The 12,330-nt window shown below is 41.5% G+C and overlaps 1 protein-coding gene across 7 annotated transcripts in view; it reads left to right on the top strand.

Moving 5' to 3' along the window:
* Positions 1 to 12,330, top strand: part of CARS2 (cysteinyl-tRNA synthetase 2, mitochondrial) — a 43,674-nt gene that overhangs the window by 18,779 nt on the left and 12,565 nt on the right. For all 7 annotated transcript variants that reach the window (XM_053934386.1, XM_053934383.1, XM_053934385.1 and 4 more), the window contains 4 exons: positions 884 to 1,013; positions 3,287 to 3,420; positions 6,399 to 6,466; positions 9,104 to 9,170. In XM_053934386.1, the coding sequence (XP_053790361.1) occupies positions 884 to 1,013; positions 3,287 to 3,420; positions 6,399 to 6,466; positions 9,104 to 9,170 (399 nt within the window). The remainder of the gene's footprint in view (positions 1 to 883; positions 1,014 to 3,286; positions 3,421 to 6,398; positions 6,467 to 9,103; positions 9,171 to 12,330) is intronic.

The raw sequence follows: 12,330 nt of genomic DNA, 5'->3' as shown, positions 1-12,330 counted from the left end.
CTCTTTTGTAGCAGTATACTTAAAAAAAGGGCAAAAGAGGGTTGGAGTCAGCAGATACTGGTCACTCAGAACTTGGCAATCTAGTGAAAGAGCCCAGGTGAAGATTCAGTGGATAAAACTAGGGTTATATTTCCATATCTTTAGTTCTTAGGAATTTTGAGTTGGTATGATTCTAAAAGTGAGGTTGTGTATTTGTCAGAAAGAAAGTCCAGAATGCTGTTCTGTGCCTCCTGCCATGGAGTGCTGTGTATTTGACTGGAGGTTAGGACTCAGCAGATATGAGCACAAACAATGTCTATTGTGACAAAAAAACCTGCATCCTTGGCAATGTAGTGAAGGAAAGAACAAATATAGCTGTGAGGAAACCTTTGTAGAGAACCCATTGGTGAAAACCATGCTGACAAATTGCTACTGTCCAAGAATAGTTTTGATTCTTACCTCTGTGCACTTTGTTTTATAAAGTCTAAAATACAAAGTAATTGTGTTCTAGAGAAAAAGTTGTAGGGTGTTTGTTTGTGTGTTTGGTTTGGTTTTATCACCTTTTCTGCTGTAGTGCAGTTAGTTTGTCCTGGGGAAACTGGCTGATATGTAACTGATATGTAAAGGAATAAAAAATAAGGCAAACCAGGGAAGGATAAAAGGACTGATAGGATAGGCTATATTAAGGAATCTTGAATCCATCTTTGTAGCTTGTCAAAATCTATTTCAATATTTCAGTTTTCCCCTGTGTGAGGGGAAAGAGAGGGAAGTTGTAGTGAAAAGAAGTTGATTGAAGGGGATTAAAATCAGAGTAGTTCACTAAACACACATTTCCCCTTGCTTTCATTTGGTCATTTTTTTTCTTTGAGACATATCCCATTAACAAATCACTTATTCTTGCCAGTTGATTCTGATAAACGACATGGTAAAGATTTTGCCCTGTGGAAGGCTGCCAAGCCTCAAGAGCTATCGTGGAATTCTCCCTGGGGAAAAGGACGACCTGGATGGCACATTGAATGTTCCACAATTTCAAGGTCAGATTTCTTGGATTTTGATAAATCTAATGCTATTTTTTGTTTTCAGTCACAGTACAATGGTAGCAGCAGTTATTGAAAGTGTTTTCTGATCAGCAGATAGCATTGTTTTTAATGTGACCATTTTATGCAACTTGGGATGTCACATGTGGCCCAGATAAACTCTGCTTCACCTTACTGTCACAGCTGTCTCTATGTTTTGGCACCTTCTCTTGAGTCAGACTTGGTGCTTAAAATACAGCACATGGGATCACATAGTTGATTATCAGTCTTTTAACTTGAGCTGAGTAACCAAAGGTGTGGTGAAAGTTACGGTATCTCTTTCGTTCGCTTCCCTTCCACTTCTAGCAGTCTCCATCAGACCTAGTTCAGGATGTAGGTGTCAGGAGGACAGGGTGTGGGATTACAGCTTGATCTCTGAGATCTTCCTGGCCTTATCTTAACAGCAGCTGTGGATGTTCATGCTAATAATCTAAATGTTATTCAGTGTTCTTGCTGAGTAGTGTTTTGCTTGCAGTTGGTTTGATGTAATTTGCTCTTAACTTAAAGTTTTATTTTCACCACAGGAGAAAAAGTCCTCTCTCCTGGAAGATTGATAGTATACTTAGTTCTGCATTAGTCTCAGATCTTTTTTTGGAAGCTAATAAGAAATAGTTTAGATCTGACCTTATTCAGCTTAAATTTTTAGCTAAAGCTGAAAGGAGGTGGAAACAGCTGCTTTAGGTTTTTCTTTCATAGGCTTTTCTGGTGCACTTGGGATTGTTAGTAATTTCCACCTGCTTGTGAAAAGTGTTTATAAGGGTGATTTTTTGTCTGTAAATAGTTTCAGCATAGTGAGGCAGCTCTTAAAGCAATCAAAGTGCACAAAATAATGCTGTGTTTGATGTACAACCTCTGACAGAAGTGCACAGATAAGAAATGCCACTTATGACATGGCCTGTCTGCTAATGCAGTCCTGTTTATAGTCTGCATTTCTTTCTGTAATAATGTATTTTACTGAGGCTGGATGAGGCTCCTGCCATATAAATAAAAGCTGACCCATGGAGAGCATGATTGTAGAAATCTTGGACTGTGAAAAATGGAGAGCTTACTTTGGTAAGTGACCTAAAACAATTTGCTGTTCCAGTCAGCTGCTGAAGGCCCATTTTTAAGCAATACTCACTTAGCTATCTGTTTTGCCAAGTATCTCAAAGCATTTAACCATGTTAGGTGAATTAATTTTGATAAGTCTGTGAATGAGGAGTCTCTAGTCTCTAGAGCAGCCGTGGAGGAGGGAATTCCCTGCTTTGAGCCCCTCAGGTCTGATCTTCTCTGTGCATTTTCCCTTGTGGTGAGGTGGGTGGCTCCTCCTGGCCCTGTGCATTTGGCAGATCCATCTGTCACCTCTCTCCAGCTCTTATTGGTTTTGTTGGAGGAAACATCAAGTGCTCCTCTGTAGGTGGCACACAGGAAGGTGAGGGTCAGTCCTGGGAAGACTTGTGCTTTAGCTGGTTTTGAAGCAGGCAGGAGCAGAGAAGGATGAACTTGGGAGATGGTGACAGCTGCTCTTTCTTCCCTTCTCTCTTCTCCTTGTCTTTTCCTCCTGTGCCCCAACAGCTTCTGCAAAGCCATCATGTGGCACAGTGTTAGCAGGGTGTTTTGTCTCAAAAAGGGACCAAAGTATTAATGTTCAGCCAGCTACCCAGGAGCACCTTGTTAAGGTGACATATGGGAGGCCTGTGTGTTTGTCTGTAGGCCTTGCATCTTTCCCTGCTTGAGCACTCCTGGTTTCTGGGCAGTTAAGGTTGACTCACATCCCTGTGAGGCTGTAAGTGTAAACTTTGTTTAACAGATAGGCAAAATAAAGTTGCTAACCTGCCCAGCTTGACCTGACTGCACACACTATTGTTTGAATTCTTACAGAAAAGGTACAAGATAAGGAAGAGTAATACCAAATTTATAGAAGTAAGTTGTTAGCTTTGCACATAAAGGCACCTGTCTGATACTGAAACTGTAGCAGAACAAGGAAAGGAGACATCCTGCTTGCCATCCTTTAAGGTAGAAAAATAATTGCTTCTACTAAGGAGAAGTAATTGTGAACAGATATGGGTCCTGTCCATACAAGTTCTGCTGCAGTTTTGGTATCCAAGGTATGTGTAAAGTCTTGTTTGAAAAATGAAGTTACTATGTTGTACACTTAAATTTATATTGTTTCATCTTATTTTTATCTGCATTTCTTTTTACAAAATGCTTTTGTGTTGTTCTACTTACTGATCAGGAAAATATTGTTACAGTGCAGTGTTTGGAAAGCAGCTGGACATCCATACCGGTGGAATAGATCTTGCATTTCCTCATCATGAAAATGAAATTGCACAATGTGAGGTGTATCATCAGTGTGAGCAATGGGGGAATTACTTTCTGCATTCTGGTAAGTGAAATATTGATCACTTGAGAGGCCTGTACAAATACGATAGTTTGGGTTTTTTAAGTTTGGCATTTCATGCTGTGAGAACACGTTACAGTGCCTGGCATTATGTAGAACTACTCCTTGGTCCCTCTGCATAAAAGTGCTTCATTCTTTGAAGTCTGTGCTGTACAGTGCTTTGAACTACGTCACTGATGGCTCTAGTGCTGTTCCCATTGATGGAAACCTTGGCATTTGTTCTTCCTGTTGCAGTCGTGGTGGTTCTGGATGGACAGCTGAAGTCAATAGAAAGTCAGATTCAAGTCTGCAGCCTCTCTTTCGCTGATCAGTATTTTGGGCAGGATGTCTCTGAACTCTTGAAGCTGCTTCCCTGAGTAGAAGAGCTGCAGAGTTAAGCCTGCGGTGCACTCTGGGAATTACATGAGCTTTCATTTTTATATATTTGTACTGTATGGGATGAATATGGAATTCTAGTTTCAGTTCCCAATGTGGAGCCTGTTGTAAATCAATAGCAATTGTCCAGAGGCTGGTGCATCCTCCAGGGTGTGCTTTGTTCCCGAGGCACTGTGGAATCCTCTGCACTTCCATTGAGATGCACTGGTTACTGCCAAGGGGAGCCTTCTGTTGACAAACCAGTGAATCTGGCTTTTCAAACTTGGAAATGAATCTGTAGGGGAAATATTTCTTGATACCATAGGGGAAATATTTCTTGATACCAGCTAAATAAAGAAGAGTCAATTAAAAAAAAAGGGAGAACTTAATTCCAAGGGCAATTTTTACACTGAAGTTCTGTAGCAGCTGACAGATTACATTCATTAAGTCAGAAAATCTTGCTGGAAGATGATGATGTGAATTATTTAGGGCAAATGAATCAGCTTCAGAAACAATTTATTCTGCTAACAGACTTCAGAATTTTAGCAGCTCAGAATTGGAAGAGCAGTCCCCATTAGCGGAAGAAAATCCCTGCACTGGGGATAAATCTTATAAGGACTTTATTTTTAGACTACTTGTACTCTGGGAAGAGCGCCAAACCGAAGTTATGAAAATCCTTGTATTTTGTGTTCTTGAATGAAATAATTCTAAGTACTGAAACTCTTGGAAGACGAATATTAATTCAAATTCAGATGTTACTGGTACCTTTTAAGGAAAACACAGTCCAACTATTTTAAGCTTGTCTGCCTGAAGTTAATTAAGTCAGTATTTAGGCATCTTTGCAAAAGAGAGAAAGTAATCTTACCCAGGCTCTTCCCCTTCTCCCAGGAGAATTTTGGCTGTGGGTTTTACTTGAGTCCCAAGCGCTGCAGGTGTCCAGCTCTGTCTCACAGCCTGAATATGCTTATTGAATGTCCCAGGTTTAACAATGCAGTGGTGAAAGTGGCCTCACCTACTAGCAGACAGGACAGTGAAAGCAAGATTATTTTTTTTTAATCATGGGTAGCTGCTGTAGCTGGTTCTGCATCCGTGGGTTTTTTGATTCATTCCTACTCTCCACAGAGTATGTTGTGCAAAACTAAATTTCGAGTTGGTCAGGTTAGGACTGGAGGTAGTCTTCTCATGGTGAGTTCCTGTTGCTTTGAATCATTATGAGCTTTTCAGGTCCAGTTATCAGGCCTCAGCTTGTTGCTTTCATATCCAGATGAGTGTAATGGGGATTTTATCTACTTCTGGAAGCAAGAGGGTTTCAGGCAAGGCTGCAAAGCAGCTCTGTGCAGCGAGTAGCACAAAATGCAGACAGCTGCTTGGGTTGCTGAGCAAGAAATGCCACTTCTCTCACCACTCATAAAAGTAGGCGCACGATCATACGTTGTCCTTGCTCTCTGAGGCATTGGTAGCACTGGGCTGCCAAATGTGAAAGAATGTAGTACTGGTAAGGTATTACAGAGCAAGAGAAATTTATGCTTAAAAATCTGCCTTCAAGTATGATTAAGCGCTAGATGCTGCAGGTCACAGAAGTGCCTAAGATCTTACCTTAGTTGTGAGTGGTTGGTAACTTACAGAATTACTCTTTCATTAACAGAAGCCTATTAAGGCTTTTAACAACATTTCTGAAATTATGCTGAGTAGTCTTTCAGTGGCAGCATGTTTGCCATCTCTCGGGTGCTGTGAATAATTGGTGTTTTCCATCAGTGGTGCTGCCGTGGCTCACATAGATGAGAGCTGGAAGCAGGCAACCGCAGGCTATACCTCTCTTGTCTTTCTTCAACAGCACTTTCAGTCCTAAAGCCAAGCTCTACATACTCTCTTAAATGCTGTGTTACTACCTTTTTCCTGTGCTACAGCCCTGCAAAGCAGTGATCTGTGTGACTGTTGCATGTTCTAGCAGTGCTCAGAGATCACACTTCAAAATAAACTAATTCAAATTAGGTATTGTAGCTGCATCCCTCCCTCACCCTGCTTTTTCTCAGTCTCACAAGTCTGGAGAAGTTGAGAATCTGTAGAAAATTCATTTTGCATTTAAGATATTTTGAACCAGTGCTATAAAACTGTGGGGTAAAAAAAATAATGTTAACAGCCATCAGCAAGTAGTAAGTACAGAAGATTGAGTTTTAAGGATTTTTTAATGCTAGATCACTGGAAAATATTTCTTAAAATACTTCTGAGAAGTCAAGAGTAACAGGTAAGGTACTTGTGAAGACAAACTATTTACTTTCTTGTTTTTATCAGTTTATTGTCAATTCTGAACAGGGAAACTCATGGCAGTGGTGGGTTTGGTTTTTTGTTTTTTTTTTTAATGTTTTACATGTCTATATTTTAAAATTCACCCAGTGGAAGTCCTGAGGATGGAGACATGTGCAGGACTACAGGCAAAGCTATTGAAAAATGATACCCATTACATTGAAATGTTCAGCATGTATCCATCATAGCATATGCTGCCTCCAGCATTTACAGTGTCTCAGTGCAGTCTTTGTCATTTGCTCACTATTCAGAAGCACACTTGTTTATCTTGATTAATTCCATATTTTTTTTTTTTTTTACTATAGGGCATTTGCATGTTAAAGGAAGTCAAGAAAAAATGTCAAAGTCATTAAAAAACTACATAACGATTAAGGTAATTTCTTTGTTTTAATTGAAGCGATTTTGTAGGTTTGTAATTTGTAAATATTAATCAGAGCCCTCTTTTGAGAAAGCTTTGGAGTGTGTGCTTGTGCTGCAGTGTTTCTCTAGTGCTGAGGTATCTGTTATTGTGGATCTGGAGGTAGGATACCTGCTCAGATTCATGGTTTGCTTATAACGATGGATCTTGCTGAGCAGAGAATGTTTGTAGGAGCAGAGTTTGTGCCCAGTACCAGAATCCTGCACTGTAGATTTGTGATTGGACTTGACAGTCTCAGGGGTCTTTTCCAACCTGAATGATTCTGTTCTGTAGTGATGGGTTCTCATTATTCTTAATAATGCTTTGAAAAAGCTTGGACTTGGAAAAGAATGGATGTTTTTCCTAGTCATTCTTTAGGTGAAATGGGACATAGTGTTTTGTCAGGAAGCTAGTGGGTATCCTGAACCACACTATTGCAGCAGTCTCTCCCATTACTCTTTATTTTTTTATAAGGTGACCTTGCTGATGCACAGAAGCTTTGCCTTTTGATACCCACGAGCCACATGACTATGTCATATTTCAGTGTGTCCCCAGGTTTGGTGTGGCCCAGAGCAGGGTTTCTCTGCTGGTTGTGTTGGTACAGCTGTGCATGCTGCTGGGGTGGCTCCCGTGATGGCTGATGCTTACTGCTGGAATAGGGTCATTTCCTTCCTTTAGACAAAGCTTGGGAAGCTGCTTTGGCATATATGTTCCCCTTTGCCCTCTTGGAAAAATTAGTTAAAATCCCTTTAAAAAGATGTTCAATATGAGCTGCTTTATTCTTTAGTCTTCGGATGCTGTCTGGGTACACTTAAGCCCCGTTTCCCTGGAGCTCACAATTTTCACAGAAATCTCATGAGTCTCAGCAGATGTTGTGGACAGGGTAGAGAAATGACCACAAATGCAGTGCATGGAGTTAAAAGCAGCATATAAAAATGTTCCCCTCCATGTCCCCCATGATAGCACAGCTTGTGTTGAGGAAACAAACATTCTGGCCTGTCTCTCTTTCCTTGTAGGTCTCTGCTTTTCATGTCTGCCTTTACACATGGCTAACAAGTATTAATCCTCCTGAGAAGTGATTTTCAGTCCAGTGAAACATTTTTTTTTCCTGTACATCTGCCTTGCACCTTGAAAGTTAAGCCCTACATGGAAGGTTTTGTGCCTGTGCCAAAAGAGGGGAGGTCTGTCCAGGATCTTCCCTTGGTCCAGCCAGTTGCTACCTGCATCCCAGGCTGTCACATGGGCACAGCAGCCTTGCATCCTCTGCATCCAGCTGCCCTGTTTCCCCCTCCTTGTACTCTACTCCAATTTTTCCTTTCCTTTTTTAAAATAGTTATTAATTCTGATCCTGAAAATCAAAGAGGTTGTGATAAGACAGGGCCAAGAAGCAACCTACTTTCAAAGAGCTATGATTCTGTTCTGTTCTGATCTGTTCCCTGCTTTAAAGGAAATGCAGAGTTGTTTTTTTCTGGTATGGATGGTCTTTTCCCAAATTTGAATGTATTTCCATACTGTACTCATATTGTTCTACCTCTGTATATTAGTGTAAAGCTGCTGGGCATATTGGGTACACTCATTTATATCCAGTTTATTTTAAAAACCCACAACAAACAAACACCCACCAAAATAATCAGTATCACTGTTTCTTGATTGTGATTGCCTCAATTATTTCTATTTTCACTTGAGAGACAGCGCATTGCTGATGCTTTTCCACTGTTCAGGCTGGTTTAGTCTTGTAGCAAAAGCCTTATTTTAAAATGTGAAATTTAAGCAAATGACACTTTCCATATTTTCTCACTTGTACTGGCTTCTTATGATTTTTGAATTTTGTGGCACTTCAGTGATCCTCACCAGTTTGCAAATTAAAAAAAAACCAAAACCAGAAGTACAGTAGTCACAGTCAATGTACCACAGTGTCCGGCCTTGCTAAGAGCAGGGTTGGAAGTGATTGTTTTATTAGTGTACCTTCCAAACATTTAAATAGCTCATTATACTATTAATATAAATTAATTGTACTAGTAGTAATACTAATAGTTTACTGTTTACTGGAGTAAATTATTTGTAAAGCTAGATAAATATTAGAGTGGAGTTTATTAGGCTTCATAATTAACACTGATAACTCTTTTTATATTGCTAGGACATCTCTTTGTTCACTTCCTGTATTTCTTCATATTCTAGTCCTGCAGAAAAAATACACTTATTTTCTTTTTCAAGAAATCTTTTTTTTTGTAAAGTTTGCAAAACTCAGGAGCTTTCCTCTCTTTAAGATTGTATTCCAATCTTAGTCTGATAATTTCATTTTGGTTTTCTTTTTTTTGCAAAGGTCTTTATACGGTGTATGTTTGATTGTACTTGCAAAGTAATTTTCACTGTCTTAAATTGGACATTGTGTGTACATTTATATCTTGTATATATGTACACACATCTATCTTATATGGAATTTAATATTATTTAGTTTAGGTTTTAAAGCAGTGTTAGAGTTTAAAGATTTTATGCCTGTCTTAAATTGCAAAGATGTGTTATTTGTCATGTTAATTTCAAAAGCAAGGGGGTGGAAGAGCTCCTGAAGAAATTGTTATCGTGCTAAAGCTGTCTTTTTTGCATGGAGTTTAGGATTTCCTGAAGAAATGTTCGTCAGATCAATTCAGAATGTTTTGTTTGCGTGGCAGATACAGCTCAGGTAAGGAAAAGTCCCTTCCCTGCGAAGCTGTGCGTGGCTTTCCGCACACCTTTCCCAGCTGGCCGTGCCGAGGCGGGGCGAGCTCCCCCTGCGGGGCCCTGCGGTCCCGGAACGCAGTGGCTGGAAAGGTTTTGGTGGTGCTCTGTGGGGCTGCTCTTTGGCTAGCATTTAGAAAATTGTCTTTACTGAGCACAGTACATAACCATTCATTTAAATACCTTTTTAAGCTGCAGTTAGTTGTGACTCTTAGTTAATTGCACTTTTAATTGATGAATTACCTCTGTCTCGGATTTGCATCTGTTGTAGTTACGATCAGTCAGTCACGATCAGCTGTTTTTGGAGACGTATCTAGATGGAGCTGTGGCTTATATTCCTATAGGGAGTATGATGAGGGCTGGCTAAAAAATATTTTTTTATCTCCCTGCTGTGTTACCATTTTTGTCCTATGGAGTTCCTGAGTGTTCAGGCAGTTCTGTGGTGCAGTGCAGCTCGCTTAGACCAGCACATGATAGCCTAATGAACACCTTAGCCTGGCAGATCATCTCTCTGCTGGTGGGGAGATTTTGTCAGCTTCCCTGTGTACCCTGTAGTGTTTCCAGCAGGTAGATGCTACTTTGAGCTGGAAGAGATTTCCATGTGTCTGTGTTCCTACCAGTTTACTGGGACCTGCCAAAAGCAGATGGTAGTTCCTTGACACTGCTGGGTCACCTGGCTTGTTGGCTGTCCTGGCATGGCAAGGGAATGGTGGAGCATGGAGCAGCAGCTGCTGTGGTGTTCCAGTGGGCCTCTGTCTGCCTTGGATAAAGCACCTGTAGCAGTGTGACTGTGTGTAGCAGTGTGGCCAGGGCTCTGGGGCACTGCTGGTGCCTGTCAGCGTGCAGTGTGCTGCCAGTCTTTATAGTCGTGCAGTCATTGGAATGAGAAGTCTTTCTGCTTGTTCATACTGCTAACTGCCTTGCAGGAGCCACCCATGTGACCTTCCTGGTGGATCCTCCCTCTCCTAGGGCAGTTGAAGGTATCAGGAATTGAGTAGATCCTTGCAATATTTCAAAGCATGGGATAGTAAAGAGAGAGGTGGTTATTAACTTCCCTGCTGCTGTCATAGAAAGAGAGGGGTGCATCCAGTTGGAAGGTCTGCTGCAGAACAGCATCCTGTTTGGGGCAGGCAGTGGATTGGTGGCATGCTTGGCTGTTTTGGGGTGATGCTGCAGGGTAGTGGCACACTTAGCTGATTGCTTCTTTTAGGAGATGAAATACCTTGTGTACACTTAGGTGGCTCCCTAGGTGGGGGCACTTGGGAGTTGTGAACAAATGTATGTTTAAAACAAAAGGAAAGACTAAGACCTGCTACCACTATCATATATATATGTTTCTCATGTAAGCAAGAGCTAAATGTCTGGTAGTTTCTAGCCTTGCCGCAGAACAAGGAATGGCACTGGAGCCCTGCAGTGGAGAGCTGCCTACAGGCTTTCTTCACTCCCTGTCAGCTGGCTGCATTTGAACCTGTGTTTGTTGCATTACTTCTAGGATAAACAGCCCCCTGAGGTAAAAAAAGAGTGCTACCTGTGTGGATATGGGTGGCTTTGATGAAAGGGTATCAGAGTATAAGCTAGCTGGCAGGTAAGGGTTGCTCAGAAGTCTGCACTTCCCACCTCCACCTTACAAGGCCTTATTGCACCTTACATGTGCATTATTAGCTTCCCAATAAGGAGCCAGAGTTGGTCTCTGCTGAGCCAAGTATTTATTGTGCTGCCTGTCAGCTTGTGTCCCTGCTATCAACATTCACTTTGATCTAAGCATAAGTTTACTGCACTCCTTCTCATCTTGCTGTCTGCTCATATTTTTATTAGAAGTGAGATCCCAAGCACCTTCTTGTTTCTTAAAAGGTTTTTATAGCCTAGACCCGTGGGTGATGGTTCCTGCCATTCCTACCTGCCAAAGAAAGCCTTTTGTAAAATCCAGGTTTGGGGGTCAGCTGGTACCAGAAACATTGTATTGAATCTGTAAAAAAGATCTCCTTAGACGTGTGGATGAGGGCAGCTGCTGACAGTTAGGAATGGCTCATGCTTGATACTGTGTTTTCTTTGGCTTGGAATGGGTCTTTTTTGTTGTCTGGGCTACCCCCCTGTCTCTGTGTGTGCTAACAGACACAATAGAGACAAATGTGACTCCAGACTGGCCCAGCCTTGGAGGGGCAAGGGTTGAAAGGGATGTGTGCAGGGAGGTGAATGTGTTTCATGGGAGTGGAGTCCCTTCCTGTGATGACCATTGTCAGAGGGAGGATAAAGCTGCATGCCTTGCTTGTGGGGAAGAGGAGAAAAGGCAGAGAGAGGAGACTTTGATCATCCTTCCATAATGTATTTCTGCATGGGGTTCCTCTGCTTCATCACCCTCTCTGCCTGCTTGGGATGGTGGAGCAGAGCTGCTTGGGGTGCAGCTGAGCTCTGGGGGCAGTGGTGATTATCTGGGCTGTCGGTGGCAAAGGAGGGAAGGAGTGGGGAGCACAGTGAAGGTTTATAGGGCCAGGCTTGCCTGTGCTGTGTTATGGGTTTGCAGTGCCTGCAGGCAGTGGTTTAGGAGTATGCCCTGAACTGGGGATGAAGAATGGCTTGAACCAATGTAGGTTTCATCAGGATAAACTTTTATCAAGTATTCCTTGCAGAATTCTTGTAACCAGGTTAATCAATTAGAGTAATCCTAGTGTATATAAATTATCACTCTCAGTGTCTCATTGTGTTATAGTGGTCTGTATATTGGTCTTTTTGAAAACTGTGTAAAGCTTGATTTAATGAGGCAGTAATGCAGATTTTTAATTATACACAAGTGAAACATCTGACAAATACAGGTGCAGACTTACACCTTTGTTGCACTGGGGTAATCCTGTGTAAAGTCTGTTTAAACAGTTAGGCTTCCTTGGGATTTAGGCTAATGGAAATGAGATCAGATCTCACTTCTGGCTGCTTTTTCCCTCTTACATCTGTCTTCTTGGTAAAACTGTCTGCTCTAAAGAGTCTGTCTGGGCAGCCTTGGGTAATTCTGAAAAGCGGTCGGATGCACCACAAGCAGGATCAGAGGTGAGATTTCTTTGGAAGCTATGGGTGATGCTCAGTGTTGATGATATTAGGAATATGCTGGCAGCTGTAGTTTGGATGTACCTTAT

This window comes from Vidua chalybeata, chromosome 2, assembly GCF_026979565.1.
Source record: "Vidua chalybeata isolate OUT-0048 chromosome 2, bVidCha1 merged haplotype, whole genome shotgun sequence".
In the NCBI taxonomy this organism is placed as follows: Eukaryota; Metazoa; Chordata; class Aves; order Passeriformes; family Viduidae; genus Vidua; species Vidua chalybeata.
This window is presented reverse-complemented; position numbering and strand designations above follow the sequence as displayed.